This window comes from Marmota monax, unplaced genomic scaffold (genome assembly GCF_021218885.2).
Source record: "Marmota monax isolate L192 unplaced genomic scaffold, Marmota_monax_Labrador192_F-V1.1 WCK01_AAM20220418_F8-fsc00245, whole genome shotgun sequence".
NCBI classification, from domain to species: Eukaryota; Metazoa; Chordata; class Mammalia; order Rodentia; family Sciuridae; genus Marmota; species Marmota monax.
The window spans coordinates 1,431,569-1,454,865 of NW_026693895.1; the positions used below are offsets into that span (position 1 = coordinate 1,431,569).

At 47.5% G+C, this 23,297-nt stretch overlaps 1 protein-coding gene across 1 annotated transcript; it reads left to right on the forward strand.

Annotated features, from left to right (window-relative positions):
• The first annotated feature begins 6,034 nt into the window (after positions 1 to 6,034).
• Chchd5 (coiled-coil-helix-coiled-coil-helix domain containing 5) lies at positions 6,035 to 9,891 on the forward strand. Its single transcript, XM_046462863.2, has 4 exons — positions 6,035 to 6,183; positions 7,122 to 7,262; positions 7,355 to 7,520; positions 9,711 to 9,891. Coding segments are annotated over exons 1-4 (333 nt in total). The 5' UTR covers positions 6,035 to 6,181; the 3' UTR covers positions 9,735 to 9,891.
• The last annotated feature ends 13,406 nt before the right edge of the window (positions 9,892 to 23,297 follow it).

The window sequence follows — 23,297 nt, forward strand, 5'->3', positions numbered from 1 at the left end:
AATCAAATGCAGTGCTTCACACATGTAGGCTAGTGCTCTACCACTAAGCTATAATCCAGCCCCTTTCCTGTCAGTTTGTACAGTGTGGGGTTTTTTTTTGTTGTTGTTGTTGTTTTTGTATGGCTGTACTGTCTCCTGTTGATGGGTGGTTCCATGTTTTGACTCTTACAGTGTTGGCAGTAGATAACCTTGCATGTACTTGTGTAAGATATTTTGATGGTAAAAGCTTCCCTACGATAGTTCTAGTCTAGTTCTAGCTCCCTTATAACATGTCAAATATCTAAAGTCTCGCTTTAGGTATTTGACATGTTATAAGGGAGCTAGAACTAGACTAAAAAAAAAAACCTAACCTTTCAAGATATATCCTGGCTCTGCTTCAGGAACCTGAAAAGAATAAGGAAAAACATCTTGGATCTGTTGGTTGATACCTTGCCTTACCATAGTAGAATCTCAAGTATAAACTTACCCCCGTTCCAGTCTCTTCCTCACACTCCCTAGCTGAGATCTGTTGTAGAAGTCTATTTTTTAGCAGACTAAAAAAAAATATTTTTGAAAAAAATTGTTGGCTTTTAATTTTTAAATTGTAGATTCACAGCTAAGAAAACAACATTGGGTCAGTCCACAGAGCGTATTCAGATTTCACCAGTTTTATATGCATTCATTTGCATTGTGTGAATAGTCCTATCTAAGTTTATCATCTGTGTAGATTGGTGTAAACACTATAATTGAGATACCGAACTGTTCCATTACCACAAATCTCTGTCATGCTTATTTCTCTGTAGCCCTCCCTATCCTCTGTCTCTTAATCTGTTCTCCATCTCTATAATTTTATTTCAAGAATATTGTAACTTAGATCACACAGTTAGATTGGCCCTTTTTATTCACAAGGGTTCCCTTGAGATCCACCCAAGTTGTCGAATGTTTTCATAGTTAATTCCTTTTATTATTGCTACATAGTACTCCACAGTGTGGATATACCAGTTTAACCATCAACCTCAAAGGATATATTAGTCATATCTGATTTGGGGCACTAACAGGAAAGCTGCCCTAAACAATCAAGTACAGGTTTTTGTATAGTTGTAGGTTTTCATTTCCCTGGGACAAGTTTTCAACAGTGCAATTGCTGAGTTTTATAAGACCACCAAACTTTCCAGAGTAGTCATACCCTTTTATATTTCCACTTGCAGTGTGTGAGTGGGCCATGTTTTCTGCATCTTGACCAGCATTTAGTGGTGTTACTATGTTTTATTTTAACCATTTTGATAAGTAAGTAGTGATATTCATGGTTTTAATTTGCATTTCTCTAAATGAACATCCTTTCATGTGTTTATCTACCATTTATAAATCCTCAGTGAAATATCTGTTCATGAGTTTTTGTGGTACTGAGGATTGAATCCAGGGGTGCTCAACCACTGAGCTAATATCCTCAGCCCTTTTTGAGAATTGCTTACCTGGAATTTGTGATCCTCCTGCCTCAGGCTTCCAAGTAGCTCTTCCGGATGTGGCTCAGTTTCTATTTGACTTCTTACTGCCGAGTCTTGATTGCATTCTGGATCTAAAGCCTTGGTTGCACTAGCGTTTTGCAGGTGTTTTCTCCCAGCTTGTCTTTTCATCCTTTCCATGGGTCTTGCAGAGCAAGAGTTGTAATTTCAATGAGTCCTAGTTTACTCTGTTGTTTTCGGTGGATAATGTTTCCAGTATCCTATCCAAGGACACTCCACTCAGTGCAAAGATTTTCTCATATTATTTTCAAAGATTTTCTAGTCTTATGCTTTACATTTAAATTGATCCATTTAGAGCTAATTCTTGTATAAAATGTGGGGTTACATAAAGATTCTGGAGTGGACATTCGCCTATAGATTCTGGTTGCTCCAGCACCATATTTGAAGACTCTACTTCCTCCATTGAATTAGTTTTGCTCTTATGTTTTAAAAAAAGAAAACCAGTGGGAGATATTTGTGTGGGGTTAGTTAATTTGGGGGTGGTTAATTTTATATTTCCTTTGCTGGCTTACTAATCCTACCTCTACATTTTGCGTTTCCTTTAAAGTTTTCTAGCGTCATGTGCCATGGCACTGCCTGTAATCCCAGCAGCTGGGGAGGTTGACATAGGAGGATTGCAAGTTTGAGGTCAGCCTAGGGAACTTAGTGAGACACTGTCTCAAAATTAAAAGGTTTGGGCCAGGCACAGTGGTGCCTGTGTGTAATCCCAACGTTTTGGGAGGCTGAGGCAGGAGGATGGCAAGTTCAAAGCCAGCCTCAGCAAAAGTGAGGTGCTAAGTAACTCAGTGAGACCTTGTCTCTAAATAAAATACAAAATAGGACTGGGGATGTGGCTCAGTGGTCAAGTGCCCCTGAGTTCAATCCATAGCAACACGCCCCCTCAAAAAAAAAAAAAAAAAAAACGATTTTGGGATGTAACTCAGTGGTGAAGCACTCCTGGGTTCAATCTCCAGTACCACAAACAAGTAATAAAGTTTCTAGTCTTCATCTTTAGATTTATCATGCTTTCATAAATACGTCACTTAGTGTGAGAGATTTTCAACAGCACGCCCTTGCCCATCACTTGGCCTTTGTGCCTCGTTTGTCATACCTTTCACAAAAACATGAACACCACAATGTAGTACTCCTCTTGCCATAAGCAATTCCAAAGAGATTTATAAGAACATCTAGCGCCCTTTTGGTCATACCTGGAGATTTTTTTTTTTTAAAGAGAGAGATAATTTTTTAATATTTATTTTTAGTTTTCGGTGGACACAACATCTTTGTATGTGGGGTATGTGGTGCTTGCCAGGCAAGCACGCTACTGCTTGAGCCACATCCCCAGCCCCCTGGAGTTCTTTATACTAGATTTCCATCTAATATCTTCCTTCACATAAATGGCTTCAATGTGCTGATGTATGCCTGTAATGCCAGTGACTCAGGAGGCTGAGGCAGGAGGGTCACGAGCTCAAGGCCAGCCTCAGCAACTTAAGTAATTTAGACTCTGTCTCAAAAAAGAGCTGGGGATGTGGCTCAGTGGTTAAACACCCCTTGTTTTCAACCCCCAGTACCAAATAAATAAATAAAAAGGCTTCAATGTTTTTAAGCTTCCTTAGCTGAGACCAGAGCGGTCTTTAGGGCTGATTTTGCCCACTGCAGAAGAAATGCCTGAAGACACAGGGGCAGTGAGTCCACTAAGGCTGTGGGAACCTGGGCAATCAGGAGCTCCAGGGACTCTGCCTGTGTCTTGGTGGATCTCTCCGTGGCCTCCAGGAGTGTGTTCACAGGCACACCGGGAGCTGAAGACTTGGGAAAGCCTCTGCAGATCTGTGCAGTCCTGCACCCTGCCTGTGAACTCTAGCTGCTAGCTCCTGCAAGGCCTAGTCTTTGAATACAAGGAGTCACTGGGATATGTGTAGCTCCTCCTCCCTGTGCTGAGTGGCCTGGAAACTGCAGACATAAGCTGGGCTACTAGTGTCCGCTCATTTGTCCCACTCCCTCGGAGAACACTGCCGCAAAGCTTGTTTTCAACATCTGAACTCTTGTTGTCTCATGTCCTGCCCAGGTTTTAGTTGATTATGTTGGGAGATTAACCCAATTCCTTTTACTCTCATGCACGAGGGAAAAGCAAATTGGTTCTTCAAGTATGTGTGTGTGTAATCTAACAAGGAATGGTGAAGCAGTGCATTTGAAGAAATTCAGTTCTCAAAAACATGGTAATCAAGACCTTAAACCACACAAAGTACAGTGTTTGTTGAAAATTACTTTGTGTGATAAACATACATTTTTTAAAAAGAGATAGAGTACTTGATAGAACTTAAATTTTCCCTCAGTACAGATCTGGAGGGCTTTGGGTTACCTGTATTCTGATTCAGAACAAAATAACTTGAGGTCTCTGCTGGCCACTACTTCATTCATTTTTTTTTTAATATTTATTTTTTAGTTGACACAATCTTTATTTCATTTCTATGTGGTGCTGAGGATCGAACCCAGTGCCTCATGTGTGCTAGGTGAGCACGCTACCATTGAGCCACAACCTCAGCCCCAACTTCATCCCTTTTTAGGACAAAAGAAAAGTAGTCTACCACTACTACCTTTTTTCTCCAAAACAATAAAAAATGGATGGGGTGGGGAGAACTAGAAGTCTTGAGAGTATTTTTCTCACAGACATTTCAATTTTGCAATAAGGATGATAACACTCAAAGATGTTCAGGTCAAAACTGACAGGATGAGAAGAGAAAGGAAATGGCTGAGATCAAAGAGACTGGCAGAGACAAGTGACATACTTCCATACTGGAAGCAGAATCATAAAGAGCAAATTTTAATTGCTGGTAGAATAAAACTTTTCAAAACTTGAAGTGGAATCTCCCTTGTGTTTGACGAGACAAGAAAAGAGAAAGCATATTACTAAATTTCTGAAATCTGGTCTGAAATCACTTTTCTCATGCCTTTTTCCTTCCTAAGTGGTGCAACAAGGTTCTGTTTGAAACAACTGTATCCTTTTGAGGAAAGGCAGAGACATGATGAAAATGCCCCCTCTTTGAGACCAGTTTCTGCAAGCCTCCCTGGAGGCTCTTAAGGAGACAGCACCCTGTGTGGGCATCCCAAAGCAGCTGTTGGGAGAAACCCAGAATGCAGAAAACTCCATCTGAGATCTCCCATTTAAACTCCGATTTGCTTCACTCCAAACCCCATGGTCACTTAGCTCCCTCTTACATTTATTTGATCCCTAGAGAACTCAGTTTTATTCTTGAGCTACCAGTCAAAAAGCAACTAGAAGTCTGGGGGTCACACTTCCCAAGAGGGGTATCCCAGGCTTGAATCTTCATTACAGCTACTTGGTCCAAACCTAGGTGTTTGAGCCCCTTCCTTGGGAAACACATTGCCTAGACGTTGGGATAAGACGGGAGGAGAAGCTTGGGATTGATTAAAGATCTCATTCTCCCAGAAAAGAAAAAATGTAAGGATTCAGTTCGCAGCTGAAGCCAGTCTTCTGTCTTCCCGCAGCCCTTGCTGCGGTTTTCTTCCTCCCTTCTCTCACCAAATATAAGCGTGGAAGTCTTCAGATGGGAAGAACAGAGGAGGTTCTGGGTGTAAACCTTTTCCATCGCTCATGGCTTCAAACCTACTTCTGTCATCTGAAGCAGATATATGGCCAGTGGAGCAGCCATCAGATGTCAACTGCCTCCCAGGGCAGCTCATGGGTTCAGCCTCTGTAACAGCTGTCACTTAGGGCTCATGAGGCCCCAGGATCTGAGAACCGCCCTGTGCACTCTGTGAAGGAGGTCACTGTCATCACTCCTACTTCACAGAGCAACATACTGACATTCCAGGTGGTTGTCGCCCACAAACAGCTCTTGTTCATCTTAAACGCGATGATTAACTGCATTTTCTGCTCATTTGGGCTGGAGTTTTGGAAGGAAGTCCTGCATACCAGATGGCAGGACAGATGCTCAGTTCTCCCATCGAGGATATCCAGCTTCCTAAGTAGGGAAAGCACGCCATGTCTCACCTGGCACTTGGAGGCAGCCGAGGAAGGAGGGGAAAAGGGAAACCAGGCTAGACGTCCACACGTCCCCCCAGAGCCTCCGCCCAGGGCTAGGGGAGGACTGCGTGGGCACCTAGGCTGAGCAGTTGCGGCGGCCGTGACCGCCCTCCTCCAGGTCGCAGCACTGGCACAGGATGCGCTAGAGGACAGCAAGCACATGTCCAGGCCATGGTGGCGGCTCAGAATTCCCGAACCCCGCAAGTGGCGGCCATGGCGCAGCGTGTGGAGGGACCGCCAAGCAGCCGCCGCTCGCCACTAGCCCCAGTCAAGAGAGGTGGAGCGTGCGAGGCCGCCGCTCAGCCACACCATATTCCGCTCTCGCTTGAGACCAAGGCCCCGCAGGACTTCTGACAGGCTACTTCCGGCGATCCCTGGCGCAGCCATGGCGGGACGGAAGTAAAGAAGGACGAAGTCTTACCGCCCGCTGGACCGGAAGCGGATGCATCGGGCGCCGCCATGACAGGCTGGGGCCGGAAGGAAAGGGCGGGCGCCGCCATGATGGGTCGAGGCTAAACGAAACGGGCTGCTCCTCCTCTCTGCGACCGGAAAAGCGAGGCTGCGAGAGGTAGGCAGGGCGCCGCCATGACAACCAGGCACCGGAAGGGGCGGGGCGCTCCATCCTGACTGATCCTACGCCGGCACCTGCCTCGAGATGTGAGTAGCGGGGAAGCCTGCCCCGAGTTTGCTGCCGCTACCCTTCTCTTCCCAGTGACCTGGACCTAGCCCAGGACCTCAGGAAGAAGGACTGGCCGCCCCTGCTTCTTGGAGAACGGCCTCGGGGCCCGGCGCCGTCGCAAGCCCCGCCCCGCGTGCCAGGCCCCGCCCCCGGCGTTCATGTCCCGCCGGGATGCCTCGTACTGGCCGCGGGCAGCTGGGTCCTGGCTCCAGGCCCCGAGGCTCCGGCGTCCGGCCTTAGAGCCCTATCCCTGGGCCCCAGACCTCAGCTTTTGAGCTCTCCGCTCTGCCCAGGACCCCAGACCTGTGTGGGGCCCAGACTTGTTCCCTGCGTTCCCAGACCGTGTCCCCGCAACTCCGAGCATCTCTGGCGTAGTACTCAATCTACCCAGAGCCTCCAACTCACCAGGGCTTCCAGGTCATGCCTAGGACCCTGATCCCCATCCCAGCACCCCCAGCCCACCACAGGGCCTAGGTCTCATCCCTGAAACTTTCTGACCAAGAGACCTTTCCCTAGGACCTGAGACCCAACGTCCTGGACCTTCAAACCCATTTAAGTCTCCCAAGCTCTCCCCCTACAAATCTGGGTCGCACTTCTGAGGTCCAAGCCTTCTCTACATGATCTCCAGTCCTACTGGGGACCTCCTGAACTCCAAAATCCTTCTTTCCAAGATGCCAAAGGCCTGGTGCAGTATAACCAGACTTTGTTTTAGGACTTCCACTATCTCCCCAGAAGTTCTCACTGTGTTCCACAACCCCTAGGGCTCTCGCCTCACCTCTGCCCTTTCCTGTCCCCATCCCAGAAGCCTTAATATCCCCACATCTGTCCAGGATCCCTAGTCTTCCCCCAGAACCAGATCAGAATTCCCTTTCTTGCTTGCTGTCTGAAATTATCATCAGCCTACCCTGTCCCACAGGCAGGCGGCCCTGGAGGTCACTGCTCGCTACTGTGGCCGGGAGCTGGAGCAGTATGGCCAGTGTGTGGCAGCCAAGCCTGAGTCATGGCAGCGAGACTGCCACCACCTTAAGATGAGCATTGCTCGGTGCACATCCTCCCAGTGAGTGTGGGCAAGTATGTGGCACTGGGGGCTGGGTGGGTGGGGAGCGGAGCAGGAGTGTTCTGGAGTCTGAAACGCCCTGCCTCCCCCAGTCCAATCATCCGCCAGATCCGCCAGGCCTGTGCTGAGCCTTTTGAGGCCTTCGAAGAGTGTCTTCGGCAGAATGAGGCAGCTGTCGGCAATTGTGCGGAACACGTGCGCCGCTTCCTGCAGTGTGCTGAGCAGGTGCAGCCACCACACTCGCCCACAGCTGTAGAGGTAAAGGAGGCTTGTTAATCAGCATCTACCCCCTCATCTTTTTAGTTGTTCAAGGTGAAGATTCAAGTCCTCAGTCCACCGAACTCCCACACGTGCCTTCCCTAGGCATCCAGAATCCAGAAAGGGGTCACCTCCTGCCCCCCCTCCAGCCCCTATTTTAGTCCAACCACCTTCCCACCCCTCCTTTGCCAGGGCACCCATTCTTGCCATCTCCTTTGTTTCCCTGAGTCTCTTCTCTTGTGCCTCCACACAGTGGCCTGGAATCTAGTCACATTGCACTTGTGCTTAAACTGCAGTAACTTCCCATTCACAGTGGGAACAAAGTCCCAGGTCCTTGCTGGGTTCCCTGCCTCCTCCCTCACTCATTCTTCCTTCCCTGTTCCTCAGCTGTACGGCAGAGGGCGTGAAGTGGGTAAATAGATTTATGCATTCAGTACATAAATAGATACACAGCATATCTGAGAGATTAAAATTTTATTGATGGGGCATTTAGAAAAATGTCTAAAAAGGTCTTTGTATGGTAGTAGTAGGAAAAAAGAATGAGAAATACTTCTGTCGTCTTCACTGGTTCTCCCACTGTTCTGTGAGCTCCAAAAGGAAAAGACCCATCTTTCATTGGCCTCCTCTGAACACTCACTCCTGTGCCTTCTCTTGGTCCCTGCAGCCCAACCTTCTGTCTGTACCACCAGACCACCTTCTGGGCCTCCATCTGAACCTTTTCAGTTCTTTCTCTGTGATGGCCTCAGAATGATCTCAGAGGAAATCGGACCATGTTCTGCTTCTACTTAGTAATCTTTCCGTGGATTTTATTTCCAGCAGGCTAGCTCTCAATTCCAGCACAACCTGGAGCCCATATGACCTCTGATCCCTATCTCTCCCCACTTTTCTCCTCAAGCTAAGTGTTCTAACCCCAGTGAACATGCGGTTACTTAAATGCATGTGTCTCATGCTTTTGTCCAGCTGGTTCCCTCTGCTTTCGGATTGCCCTTCTTAACTCATCTACTGGCAAATTCTTATTCCAGCTTATATGATACTTCTTTTAGAGAACCTCCTCTGGTGCCTCATGCTTGTGCCCAGGCTCAAGGTCCATGGGCCCCCTCTATCATGGATCACACCCTAAAGCTGTCCTTGTATCTCCTGCTTCAGGGAGTTCTTGACTAAATGCTAAGAAGATGCCCTTTGAATCAGAATGGTAGTCATTGATTCTTTCTGTAGAATAGGAATAAGTGAACCTCTCAATCCCAGGAGTAGAAACCAACTGGAAGGACTTTTGATTTCCCCAGAAAATGTTTTGTAATGACCATATACTGTCCACATGGTTTCTCAAGTCATTGTTATTAGGAGCATTTCTTTCTTCCAAATGTTTTGGGCATTGAATTGGAAAGACCTCTTTCTCCCATTTTAAGGCCAGTTGCTCCTTCCTTTCCTGGACAGGCACCCAACCTCTCCCTGTGGCCATTCCTGACCTCACAGTCTCTCTTCTCTGGTAGCCAGAAGAACTTGTAAAAATGGAAATTAGATCAATGTCTCTTCTTTAAAACTTTATGGCTCCCCAGCCAGGTGTGGTGGCACATGCCTATAATCCCACCTTCTTGGGAGGCTGAGGTTAGCGAGGATCTAAGCAACTTAATGAGACCCTGTCTCAAAGTAAAAAATAAAAAAGGGCTGGAGGTGTGGCTTATTGGGTTAAGTGCTCCTGAATTTGATCCCCAGTGCCCAAAACAACAACAGAAAAACTTTATGGTTCTCCACTCTGTAATTAATACCCAGTTATTTCCCACTGTCCTCCCCCTTCCAGCTCTTCCTCCCTAGTTGGGGGCAGTAAGATTCAGGCCTCCTTTGTTCTCTAGTCTACACACAAAGAATTACTCACCAATTGACATAGTTTTGTTCATTTGCTCTTTGTCCCTTCTTACTCGAATAGAAGCTCCCAGAATCAGAGATTTCTGCCTGCTGGGTCCCCAGTACCAAAAAATGCCCAAAATACAGCCAAATGGTACTTTCCTTATGACTCCATGCCAGGGCTGACTTGTTCTTGGTGGCAAGTGACTAAGGTCATTGCCTGGCACCCTTTTCCTCCAGCCTGGGACGGTACAGGCAGCCTCTGCTGTGTCTAGAGAGTCTCCCTAGCAGTGGGCCCCAGCCCAGGCCCAGAGGAGGTCCCAACAGATGCTGGTGTTCTCTCCACAGGCACAGCCGCTTCCTGCCTCCTGAGAACCTGGTTGACTGCAGGAGAACTGGATATAAGTGACTGGCCCCTTGATATCCCTACCCCCTGCAAAGTGGCCATTTGGAGTCTTAGGGCCCGGGCTGCAGACCTGGCTTCCTGGACATCAGGACTTCAATAAATAAAGACTGTGCAATGACCTGATTGCTGCCTTTAGCACCTGGGGGTGTGGGGACGTTGAGCGATGGCTGGGCAGAAACTCTGGTTGTACATCCCCCAACGTCATGTGGTCTGACTAGGAAGAGCCAGGGAGGAGAAGGTGCTCCTTCCTGTTGCCTGCTGCATGCCTGTGAGGAGAGCCCCTTTCTCCCTCCACTCTAGCACTCACCAAATATTTATTGTGTTTTCTAGAAGCTTGCTTGGTGGGCAGTAAATACCACACCTCCTTCTTTGCTGAATTTAGAACCAAGTGAGCAGTAGACACGGGTTTTGGGGGAAGGAGACGAAATGCTGGCCTTACTGTTGAACAGCTGCCTGGAAGGATGTGGCCTAGAAGGCCATGGTACTGGACTTCTGCCTTGGTTTGCCCAGTGGGAGAACAAGTGCAAATCGTGTATTTGCAATTTGAATCCAGAAACTGGTAGGGAGTGGATGATGCACCAATAAATTGTGCATTATCAGGATAGTTATCTCTGGGAAATCGGCTCTTCCACTGGGGGTGTCTGAGGGACTGCATAGAACTTACCTCAGTTACCCACCAACTCTCCATCTGCCCCACAGGGCTGTTCAACTATTAGAGCTTTATAGTCATGCAATGGTAGCTGGTTCCTCCCGACAAACATGCCTGCACGGAAATCTGTTTCAGTTCAGGGTTTTCCCCTCCATTCTCCTCCAGTACTGTTTTCATGGGCGATGATAACCCTCTGGCACTTCTGCTTTGTTCTGTGAAGGCCAGGTGTGCTCCTGCCATCAGAAGAGTGTGGCAGAGGGTGAGAGATCAGATGAGATGCTGAGTGGCTCTGGCAGGTACCAGCTTCCTAGTGCCTGAGCACAGGCTCTGAGTGGGGGCAGGTTGAGAGCAGGAGGGAAGGGTGCAGGGAGAGAGCACAGAGCACTGGCTGAGCACTGAGCTGAGCATGCCCACAAGAGACATTCCAAATGTCCCCAGTGTTAATTATAAAGGACCAGAGGACAGAGGGAACTTATTCAGTTACAAGCTGAAAAGAACAAATGATCGGTTACATTCTTGAATGTATATTAGAACCTTAAATGCCATCGCATGTTGGCAGACCACCCACTGGTAACTGTTTACATATGAACTTTCTAGACCCTTGACATCAACTAACCCAGAAGTAACAGTGACTTCTTAAGGACTGCCCTGCTATCACAGAGCTGCTGCCCGCATCTCTTTGTGTTGTCCTGCTTCTCTTAACTATGGCGATGTGGGTCACAGTGCCTTCCTTTCCCAACATTTATGAAAAATGCCCTTAGCTCTTGCTCCGTAGATGTTTTCACCTGCTACCTAACCCTGCAGCTGACCACTGGGGAAAATGTCCCAGGACCTGATGCTTTCTTTTACTGGATAGCATCTTAATGACTCAGTAAACCCTTTTATTTCAGAGATCCTTTGGTCTCCAGAGTTTGGGTTTAACAATGCCATGGCCTCAGCCAAGTTTTGCTTTTCAGACAAGTTGCTGCTCCCTGGAACAGACTTAAGACCTCTGGAATTGGAATAATTGGCCGTTTGAAACCTAAGACTTGTGCTCTGGTTTAGAAAAGTGAGTCTGGCCCTTGGGAGTCTTTCCTGAGGGTTAATCTCCAAGACAAGGGAACCTATTCATTGGCTTAGGAGCCAGGGTGGAAGTCCTGCACAGTCAAGGTTGCAGGAACCATAGGATGCCTGTTGCTGAGCAGAAGACCCAGGCCCTGGAGAGTGATCAGTCCCTGGGGGTCCTGAAGTACTGCCTAAGTCCTGGTGGCTCTCTCCCAGCTCTGATTTCCCCAGGCCATGGCCAGAGGCCTCAGATTTCTGTGGATGTTTTCAGCCCAACTTGCTTGAATGGACTTCAGTGGGGTTTGCTTCGCACAACCTAAAAGAAATGTGATGAGAACAAACAAAATGGAGATCAAGGCTACCTTTCAGAATATCTCTTCCATTTGGCCTCTCTTTCAGTAAGCTGGGCCAATCTCCTTGTATGGTGGTCTCCGGGGTCCAAAAGAGTGAAATGGAAACCTCAAAGACATTACATGTTCTGTTTTTTTTTTCAATTAGCAGTGGATTTTAATGTGTCACCTCTGAAGATGCCCAGAGGTTGTCTGGCACTTTGTTCCAGAAGGATTTGGTCCAGTCTTGTGCTAACTTAGGATTCAGAAAGGCACATAAAGTTGGGCCTCAAACTCCCTTGAGTTGGGTTGGGGCAGAAAGTGAACAAAAAAGTGCTTTTGGGGAGGCAGGATGGTGTGGCTTGAGTTGTTGACCAAAGTAGTTGGTCCTGGTGGTTGCTGGGCACTGAGGGCAGCACAAGCCCTTAGCTGGGCAGCTGCTGCTGTAATGGCCCCCATCTGCCCAGTTCACCAGCTCACTGCTTTGGAACACAGCTGGATCCCTCTGGGTCCCTTCCACTGGGTCACTGGCGTGGATGATGGTGGATGATGTTTCTGCTGATGAGGATGCTGCAGTCCCCCCGGAGGGTCCCAGGGGCAGCCTTAGTGGAATCACTGTGCCTGTCATGGCCCTTGAGGTCCGGACCACATTGTACCCTTCCCAGACCGTGGCCACCTTGGGCACAGAGCACATGTTGCTGATGAGGACTGGGTGAAAGGGCTTCCTCTGTAGGTCCTGGTAGCGTTCAGCAAGGACCCTCAGGGCCTTCAGCGTCTTGTGACAACCAGCTTGAAGCCCCACCTCTCAAGGCGCTGGATCACAGCTCGATGAGCAGCCGCTGTGCCCATCTGGCTTCACTGTAACCAGGGTGCGCTCCTGGGTCCAGGAGGGCCCACTGGAGCTGGGGTGCACCAGCTGGCTTGGCCCCGGGGACGGGGGTTGCAGCCTGCACAGTCGCACCTGAAGCTCTGCACATGTGAACAGGCCACCATGATACTGGCCGGCCTGGGCGCCTCAAAGATACCACTTTTACCACACTCTTGGTCAAAGCAGTTGTGAGGCCACTCCTGATGGCATCTGTCTGCAGAGTTTGTACCCATGTTTAAACAAGCATACAAACTTCAGTTTCTATTTTTGTGGTTGTTTTGGTAAGTTATACTTTTCTAGGAATTTCTTACATTGCCTGTTTCTTTCTCCCCCCACCCCCTCTCTCTTTTGGTACCAGGGATTGAACTCAGGGACATTCAACCACTGAGCCACATCCCCAGCCCTATTTTGTATTTTATTTAGAGATGAGTTGCTTAGCACCTCACGGTTGCCAAGGTTGGCTTTAAACTTGCGACCCTCCTGCCTCAGCCTCCTGAGCACACAGGTGTGCGCCTCCATGCCCAGCCCCATTTTCTTCCTGACACTGGTTATTTGTATCTTTTTCTTTTCTTGGTCAGTCTGGACAGGAGTTTACCAGTGATCTTTTATAGGATTTATTTGAAAAGATTGACTTTTCAGTATGTCTGAGCTACATCCCCAGTCCTTTTTATTTTGAAACAATCTCACTAAGTTACCCAGGCTGGCCTTGAACTTGGAGATCCTCCTGCCTTGGCCTCTAGGGTTGCTGGGATTACAGGCATGCATCATTATACCCAGCTGTATTTTTGTTTTTAATTGAATCAATTTTCTTATCTTCTTTCCTTGCTTTTAGTTTTCTTTTTCCTTTTTTTGGTCCTGGGGATTGAACACAGGAGCACTTTACCACTGAGCTGCATTCCCACCCCTTTTTATTTTTATTTTGAGACAAGGCCTCACTAAATTGCTGAAACTGGTCTTGAATTTGCAGTCCTCCTGCTTCAGCCTCTGGAGTTGCTAGGATTTCAGCTGTGTGTTACCACACCTGGCTTTTTCCTGCATATTGAAATGAAGGTTTAGCTTACTGGTTTTCAGGCTTTCTCTTTTCTAATATATGCACTAAATTACTGACAAAGCACAGCTTTCTATTTTGATTTCTTCATTGATATCAGATTGTTTAGAAGTTTAGAATTGTATTTCTTAATTTCTAAACATGGAGATTTTTCTAGCTCTCTTGCCTACTTGCAGTTGGTTTGGGAACACATTTTATATGATTTCCCTCTTCTGACATTTGTTGAGGCCTTGAGGCTTGGCATGTGTTCAGCTTTTGCTAATGTGCCATATGTGCCTGAGTCACAGTCCTCAGCTCAGGATGCACTGTCGTAGCTTGAAATCCTGAGACAGGGATTGGGGAGGTGATCCCAGACAGCACTGGCAGGGCAGTGGGAAGTGAGACAGGGACGGGGACGCAGCATCATCGAGCAGATGACCACCGTGGGCCACAGTTCTCTGGGGGACTCTGGGAAGCAGTGGAGAGCCTGATTCTCCAGGAAGGCTTGAGGGTACTCACGCACCAACCACCACCAGCCATGTGGTCTAGGGCTATCTGGGGGCTGTTGTTCCCCCCTGCCACTTCCTGCTGGCCACAGGCAGAGTGGGCGCTGGTGGAGAGGAATCTCTGTGGCAAAGAGCAGCTGCCTCAGCTGCTGCCACCTCCTGGGTTCACTTCAGCTGCCACCTCCTGGCCGCCCATTGCCACAGCAGCCATTGCACAGCCTCGTGTAGCTGCCTCAGCAGCAGCCACCACCATTGTACCATCTTTTCTGCCATCACCCGCCTCCCAGCATAGCCACTTTGCTGGGGGTGTTGTCATAACAGGGAATCTTTCAAAATGCCTCACTCCATAAAACATGGCTTCGCCCACCCAAGCAATGGGTGTGGAAGGTGGAGAATTCTGGGAAGTAATGAGTGTGGAAGGTGGAGAATTCTGGGAAGAGTGGAGGGGGCCTGAGGCAGTGTGGGGGGCCGTGTGCAGGTGCTGCAGTGCTGGAGGGAGCTGGTGACCTTCAGGATTCTGAGGAGACCGAGTGTGCTAGTCACTGTGGGTATGAGGAGGTGGGAGATGTTAGCAGGAAGTGGGGTGCATCTCCCAGGGTCTCCATTTTACCTTTGAGAGCTTTCCAGCTATAATGGATGATTTTGTGCTTGCTATGGAACATTCTGACTTTGTTGAAAACCATAATCACTACAATAATGATAACATTTCAGTCAGTACTTAACCTTCTTTGGGTAAACAGTTGGTGCCATGAAAAACCTTCAAGCAGAATGTGTGCAAGGTTAAAAGCAGATCCTGTAAGGAACTTAATAATCTTGAAAGAAAGTGTGCTGCCTTCAATCATAAAGTGTGTTGCTTGAAAAAGTCCTGATGCCCAGGCCATACTTGGACTAATTAAATAAGAAACTTGGGGCGAGATCCAGACATTGATAAATTTTTTAAATTACCATTTTCAAAACCCAGCCAAGATGCATCCATCCAAGATGCATCCATACCTGGCTGGAGGAGTTCCTCATGTTTGATTCTGATTGCTTTATGATACTAACTTACTTGGTAATGAGGTCCTCAAAGATGTTGAACTTATTCTTTTTTTTTTTTTTTTTTTTTTTTTTGGTGATACTGGAGATTGTACCTGGGGCCTCACACAAGCGCTCCACCACTGAGCTATATTTCTAGTCCTTTCAAGAAAAAAAATTATTTTTAAATTTTGAGACAGAGTCTTACCAAATTGCCCAGTCTGGCCTCAGACTTGCCATCCTCCTACCTCAGCCTCCTGAGTAGCTGGGATCACAGGCTTGCACAACTGCACTTAGCTAGGATGTTGAACCTATTCCAAAGTCCCTAAAGACAGAGTTTGCAACACCTCCTTTTTTTTTTTTTTTAATTCAATGAGAATTTGCCAATAAGGTCATGACTTATGAAACAAGGTCACACACAAGTAATATGAATGAATCTCTTTCTTCTCTGATGGGCCACAGATTACTGCTGCATGGTGGGTGAGGTCCATTAGCCTAAGGAGCAGGACTCCCGAAAACATTAGGAAGCAGCAGAAATGCCAAGGACATGGACAGGTTTGCACAGTGAGGGAGCCGCCCCTGAGGCTCCAAGCCTGGAGGCCTGGATGTTGCCACTGGAGCCACTCCAGGAGCGTGTGAATGGCAGTTCCAAGGCCCACCTTGGCCTTCCCTGCTGCCAGTAGCACAATGGTGGGGAGGAAAAGGGGGCATGCAGATCATCCCCGAGACCCTGCCCGCAGAGCTCAGGCCCGGGAGCCAGGCCCAGGCAAGCTGGTCTAGAGCATGGAAGTGCCTGACGTGGGAGAGGAAGGACACAAATGCAGTGGTACTAAGTGGATGTCACCTTTATTTAAAAAATAGCAATGACATTTCTTTCTGTTTACCATCCAGTAAGACATTTTTTGGCTTTTTATGTTCCTTTCTCATGAATACTTTAAACTACCTGAGTCTTTAGGACATCCTTTTCTTTTGTGTGGTATGTTCAATGTTTCCTTGAGAGATGTTTGGCTTGGTGTCACTGCACTGGACTGACCGCAGGAATCGGCATAGTGTGGGCTTGGTGAGAGCTCAGCTGCAAGTCCAGGTGAACTTTACGTGATGAAGTAGAAACATCCCATTAGTGGGTCTGCACTGCTTTTTTTTTTTAGAGAGAGAAAATTTTTTAATATTTATTCTTTAGTTTTCGGTGTACACAACATCTTTATTTTATTTGTATGTGGTGCTGAGGATCGAACCCAGCGCCCTATGCATGCCAGGCGAGCACGCTACTGCTTGAGCCACATCCCCAGCCCTGCACTGCCTTTTTGTGTGTGTGGTGCTGGGGATTACCCAGGGCCTTGTGTATGCGAGACAAGCACTCTACCAACTAAGCTATGTCCCCAGACCCTGTGTCTGCACATTTTGAGGAAATGGGAAGAGGACCGTAATGCACATTGTGGAGTCCTCAGCATCACAGAAGATGGTCACATGGCTCTCAGCTCACAGGCATCCAGGACACTTGGCAAGCAAGATCTCTTCTTTTTCTATGGTAAGATGCTTATATACTGGATGAGTTGCCAATATTTACATTTGCACTGTCTGCCAAATATGCAGATAAGTTGGCAAAGTCTAGTTTCTATCCATATATTATCACAATTTTCATAGAACCCTAGAAGATGATTTGAAACCCCGTTTTTCAAATCTAAGATCAAGGGGGACCCTTCATTGTTGCCTCCATGATTCAACATGAGAAGCGTGATCATTGGTAAGACCTCGCAGATTTGGCTTTACACTGTACGGGGCCAACACATCTGCTCTCAGAATTTAACCTTTTGCTCATCCCCTGAGAATCTTTTTGTAATAAATCAGAAAGTGTAATTTTACTGTTTCATAGAACAGTATGAGAGTGCAGGCGTGTTGGTGGGGTGTGCCCAAATTCAACAGCTTCCATTTTCAATGGGACATTGATGTCTTTGAGGGTGAAACCCCCCACTTCTGATTGATTTAGGAATACTTGCCTATCTCATGCTGAACTCTTGGGATCTACCCTTCATACATGCTTCTGCATACTCTTTCCCACCAAGCACAATCCCACGTCATCTGTAGTCGTGTAGTGTGAACTGCTTTGCCTGCTTACTTTCCTAATCCATTGTATGTGTCCTTCCATTTGTCACTAAGACAACAGAATCACTTAGTCTTTGTTTCCAGTGATGTCTGGCAATGGATATTGTTAGCATTCTGATTTTTAATAGCTAAACTCTAAATAGCTAGTATCTTTATGATACTAATTTACTTGGTAATGAAGTCCTCAAAGATGTTGAACTTTTTTTTTTTTTTTGGTGATACTGGAGATTGAACCTGGGGCCTCACACAAGGGCTCCACCACTGAGCTATATTTCTAGTTCTTTCAAGGAAACAAGATTACAAACAAGATGGTGTTTGTAATGTTAAAAATCAGAGTAGCACTGCTCAGTCCTGAGCACAACAGCTAATCCCGTCACACACTGCTAACTCAACTACTGCGTATTGAGGTTGCACACTGTTTCACTTTATCCAGAAAGATGCTGCAAAGTGTTATTCATACTGTGAGTCACAAAGCATGGCTCAGGAGAAAAACAGCAAGTGACTATGGAAGGTAGTGGACCTCTGAAATCCACTCTCCACTCAGATTTCCCTGTAAAACCACGACAAGTCAGCTGCCAACCCAACAGTGCTATTTCAATGTCTTAAAGCATCACAGTCGTGCTGGGTTCCCAGCTGAGCTTTTACTGTGGCTCGCAAAACAGCTCCATCTCAGTCTTCCCTGAGTCAGGTGGTTCCACTCTTCCAACTTCTCAGGCCAAAGGCCTCAGCGGTATCTTGGACCCCCTTTTTTCTCTCCTACTCCTTATCCAATGCATTAAGAAATCCTCCCGACTCCAGATTATATTCAAGCCCAGTTGCTTCCCATCGTGCTGTTACCAAATCCGGACGAGCTTCTATCACAGTTGTGTGTGCCTCCTCCCTGATGTCCCAGTTTCTGCTTCACCTTGACCTCCATAACTGTCCTCCACACGATAGCCAGAGACCTCCTTTTTAAGATGTAAGAATACATATTGTTGCTCCGTCTGGAAGTGTGCAAAGGCATAAATCTCACTCAGGGCAAAAGCCAAAGTCCCTTCAGTGGCTCCAAAGCACGGTGCAGCCAGATGTCCTCCTCCTCGTGTCTGCCCTCATGTCCTTCCAAGCTCCTGGCCACTTGTCCTCTTCTCTGCTCTTGGACACTCCAGGCTCTTCTGGCCCTTTGCATATTGTTCTGCTGGGAACCCTCTTCTCCCAGATAAATGTGCTGATAACTACATCACCACTAAGCCTTTGCACAAATGTCACCTTTTGCCATCCACAGTCACCCACCCAACCCTCTAACCCTCACTTCTTTTCCTTTAAATTCCTTATTTTTTTTTTTTAAGATACCAGGGACTGAAGCCAGAGCACTTAACCACTGAGCCACATCCCCAGCCCTTTTTATTTTTTTTATTTTGAGACAGGGTCTTGCTGAGTTGCTTAGGGCTTCACTAAGTTGCTGAGGCTGGCTTTGAACTCATGATCCTCCTGCCTCAGCCTCCCGGGTTACAGGCATGCACCACCCCACCTGGATTAACCCTCATTTCTGATACTCCATCCTGGGCTCTTTCCCTTCAGCCTCGCCTCACACACCATCTCAGGCTCTCGTAGATCAGCTGAACGATTGTCTCCCCCATGAGAATGGGAGCTTTGCAAAGCCAGAACTCTCTCTTATTTGCTTGCTGTTTTATCCACAGCATTTAGAATAGTGACTGGCACACAGCAGGTGCTCAGGGAACATTGAGAACGCATGAAGGAGGCCGTCACCATGCTCTTTTCAGGTGCCAGAGTGGGAAGTGGGCTGCAGCTGTTGTGGTGGACTAGGAGTATGGTGGGCGAGGGTCCTGGGCCTTGTGGTCAGCCACGGCGCTCTCACTTCCTGCTCTAAGTGGCACAGTCAGCTTACAGGTTGATCAAGGCTGCATTCACTGGGGAAGAAGGTTGTAGGAAATGCAAGTGCTGGCTGACTTCAGAAGGTGGCCAGGTACCTCACAGGTGCTCGCTCTAGTTCTCTGCTCAACCCAATGCTGCACCAGGGCTCAGAGTCCTCCCTGGACCTTCTGCACACACCCAGCAGATGAAGGAAGAGTTGGGGCTCCAGGATCATGGGGATGTTTATCAGAAGCCGCTTCTGGAAGTGCTCTAGGGGCTGTCACAGTTGCCATCATCAGGGCTCAGCTGAGCTCACTGCACAGTCACTAAGGGAGGTCACACACCGTGTTCTCCGTGGCACTGAGTGAGCTCTGACCTGGTGCCTGCCATTCCGGGTCCCCTCACACAGGGAGGAGCACTCGGTGTAAACTGTGTGCAGCCACGTGCACTTGCCACTATGGACGGGTTGGACATGCGTGTCCTGGAGCAGTGGAAGTATCTCGTTTCATTTCTAGGAATTTGTGCTAGAGAAACCTGAGTGGAAATGCAAATGTGCAGGGACACATCCTGTGGTGTTTTTTTTTTTTTTTTTTTACATTAATACATACTTTGAGACCAGTTTGGCTAGATGCTGCTTTGTCTATAAAATGGAATGCATATGGCAATTTGAAAGAATGAGATAAATGGGGCTGGGGCTGGGGCTCCGTGGCAGAGCGCTTGCCTAGCACATGTGAGGCAGTGGGTTCCTCAGCCCCACATAAAAATAAAATAAAAATAAATAGATAAATAAATGAAGGTTTTGTGTTCATCTACAATTAAAAAATTACTTAAAAAAAGAATGAGATAGATCTTTATTGGCATTTGAATAGATGATCAATAAAATGCAAGCTATGATGCAAGTATATGATCTCAGAAAGATTTTTCTGTATATTAATTATTATTTTTAAGTAATACTTGCAAATGGTACAGAATTCAAAAGGTACAAAAATGTATGCATTGGGTTCCTTTCACCTTTGCTCTGCGTCTCAGTTCCTCTCCTTGCAGGCAATCAGTATTACCGGCTCTTGTATATCCTTTTAGAACATTCTATGCACACACCAGGTGCACACACATGCAGGTGCATTTACCCACATGTGCACACGTGTGTTTTTATCCCCTCCTTTTCATTCAAGGGCTAACCTTCTTTACATGCTCGCTCTTTTCTTTTTTCACCTAAAAATTTAACTTGGCAGTCAGTCCATATCATATAAAATATATATTTTTTTCTTTTTTGCAGTGCTGGGGATCAAATTCAGGGCCTTGTGCATACTAGGCAGGTACCATGCTAGCTCTACCACTAATCTTCCCCCTGGTCCCTTGTTCTTTTTATGGCCACATAATTAATATATGTGGATATACAGAGGAATTGTGTGTACATTGAGTGATTTCAGTAGGATTATATGAAAACAGACTCTTCAGAGCTCCTGCCAAGGCCACCAAGGCTCTGCATATGGCTGCTCTTCTCAGTCTTCCTCTCAGACTTGTCTCTAGACTCCCATTGACCAGGCTTTCTTCAGGCTCCTTCAAGGCCTCTTTTTAGATGGATTTCAGCCTCAACATCTACCCTGTGGCCTTCCAAGCCCAGTCTTAGCAAATAATCCTGCTAAGTCAGTGAGAATCCTCACTCCTGATATCTGATCAAATTTCTCATCCCCCATCTCCTTGTTAGGTCAGTCTAGCAAGGGATGGGTACTTTTTTAGGGATGGATACTGGGGATTAAACCCAAAGGCTCTTAAGCACCGAGCTACATACACTCCCAGCCCTTTTTATATTTTATATTGAGACAGAGTTTTGCAAGTTGCTTAGGGTCTTATTAAGTTGCTGAGGTTGGCCTTGAATCTGTGATCCTCCTGCCTCACCCTCTGGGATTACAGAGTGCCACTGCACCCAGCTAGGATCATCCTACCCTTGGTGTCTGACCCCGTCACTCTGTTCATTGGCTGTCATCCCCAGTGTCCTTGGTTCAGAGCTGAGCCCCATCTCTTTCTCCTGTAGGATCCCTGTTACAGAGTCCCCAGTACAGCAGTGGTCAGAGGCAGGCTTTGGAGAGTGATTGATCCTGAGGCTCTGACCCCACTGTGTGTGAATCCACTGTTGGATGGGGAGGTGGGGAAGCCTCAGGAGGTGGGCCTAGAAGTGGGTGACTGAGGCACGCCCCGGAGGGCTGTGCTGGGACCCCGGCTCCTCTCCTTCCTGACTCTCTTTGCTTCCCTGCCCCTGTGCAGTGAGTAGCTTGCTCCATCCACCCCCTGCTACAGTGTCCTGCCTTGCCACAGGCGATAAAACTGTGTGGGTGTCCTCCCTGGCAGGAGAGGCCTTCCCTGGCCTTCTCCCCATGGGCCGCCATCTGCATGGGCCTTTTTTAGGTCCCGAGGCACTTGGGTTTGGAGGGATACCAAAGGTGGAAGCGTCAACTAGATGTGTTTTCATTTACCTTGTCTCTGTTGGATCACAGTCCTTGAGAGAACCTCGGTTCACAGAGGGGACCCCCTAACCTGTGTCCGTGGAGGTGGGTACCCCAGTGGATCCCCCTGGAAGTGGATGTGCTGTCCTACAAACCAGCAGCTTCCCAGAGAGCAAATCCACCTACTGTTTTTGACACTCCACGCCATGGTCTGTCTCGGTGCCTCCCATGGCCCGGAAGTGAGAGTGAAGGTCCACCTCAACTTGATTGGCTTGGCCGCACGGCCTTCTTTCAGGAGAGGTGACTTCTTGTCATCCAGCTTAATCCTAGACCCACGTCCAGGCCACTATGTGCCTTTCCTTTCCAATGTCTACCAGATTTGACAAGAAAAAAACAGAGGAGCTGCCTGTAGCTCACCACAGAGCTGGGCGGGTCCAGCTGGGCCCCCCGGCCTGCAGCCAAGACCACGGTGCAAGTGGAGGCCCCTTCGCCGACGTGTCCCGTATCCAAGGGTGACAGCCGACACACTGCGGGGTGAATGCACGCTGTCCTCCTGATGTGACAAACATGACTCCATGGAACAGCATTTTAAATATGTATAGAGCTATGGCTTTTGTAAAAGTTGGCAACACGTCAGAGATGACTACATTTCACATTTAGTCTCATGGCTGCGCAGCTTGTGAGGTTTGCAAGAATGATCAAGACAAATAGAATTTGTGATCATTTAATGTGATTTCTTTAAATCATTTTTTTGCCTTCATTTCAGCAAGATCACTTACTTTTTTAAGCCAAGATTTTTACATAATTTGTAAAGAAGCAAGAAAGTGGGTGCTGAGCACCCCTGGGAACAGGAACTATGCGGGAGCCTGTGGCATTCATGATGTCACACCTTCCTGGTTGGAATGTGGATGGTGCTGCTATTTGGGGACTAGTGTGGCAGTTCCTCAAAAAGTTGACCTGGGTGGCAAGAGGTTGAACCATGGGTACCAAATTATAGCTGGATAGGAGCAAGGAGTTCTGGGGTGCTATTGCACAGCAGGTGATAAACACAATGGTAATGTACCATACACTTCAAAAAGCTAGAAGAGCTGGACGCAGTGGTGCACACCTGTAATCCCAGCTATGAAGGAGGCTAAGGCAAGAGGACTGTAAGTTTGAGGCCAGCCTCAGCAATTTAGTGAGCACTTGTCTCAAAAAAAAAAAAAAAAAAGTAAAAAGGGTTTGGGTTATAGTTTACTGTAGACCACCCCTGGGTTCCACCCTCAGTACTGCAAAAACCAACAATAAAACCAATTTAGATAAGGATTTTGGAAGTTTCCTCCATAAACAAATGATGTCTGTCACTTCCCAAGCATCTACAAAGTGCTGGGCCGTGAGCTGAGTGCTGGGGTCACATGTGCCAGTGAACAGGCAGACAGAAGTCCCGCCTCAGTGAAGGGGAGAGATGAGAGAGAAAATAGGCATTCTACCAGACCGTGTTATCCAGACTGGCCCTGGACCTGTGATCATACACTGGACACAGAGTAAAGGGCTTCGTTTGTTTCCTTTTTTCCTTTATTTGTACCGGGGACTGAACTCGGGGGCACTCAACCCCTGAGCCACATCTCCAGCCCTTTTTTTGTATTTCATGTAGACACAGGTCTCACTGAGTTGCTGAGGCTGGCTTTGAACTTGTGATCCTCCTGCCTCAGCCT

What these genes read in the sequence shown, in the direction of transcription:
- Chchd5 (XM_046462863.2), top strand. An exon ending in GCTCGGTGCACATCCTCCCA is followed by an intron (nt 7,263 to 7,354) that starts GTGAGTGTGGGC and finishes TGCCTCCCCCAG; the next exon opens with TCCAATCATCCGCCAGATCC. An exon ending in ACTCGCCCACAGCTGTAGAG is followed by an intron (nt 7,521 to 9,710) that starts GTAAAGGAGGCT and finishes TTCTCTCCACAG; the next exon opens with GCACAGCCGCTTCCTGCCTC.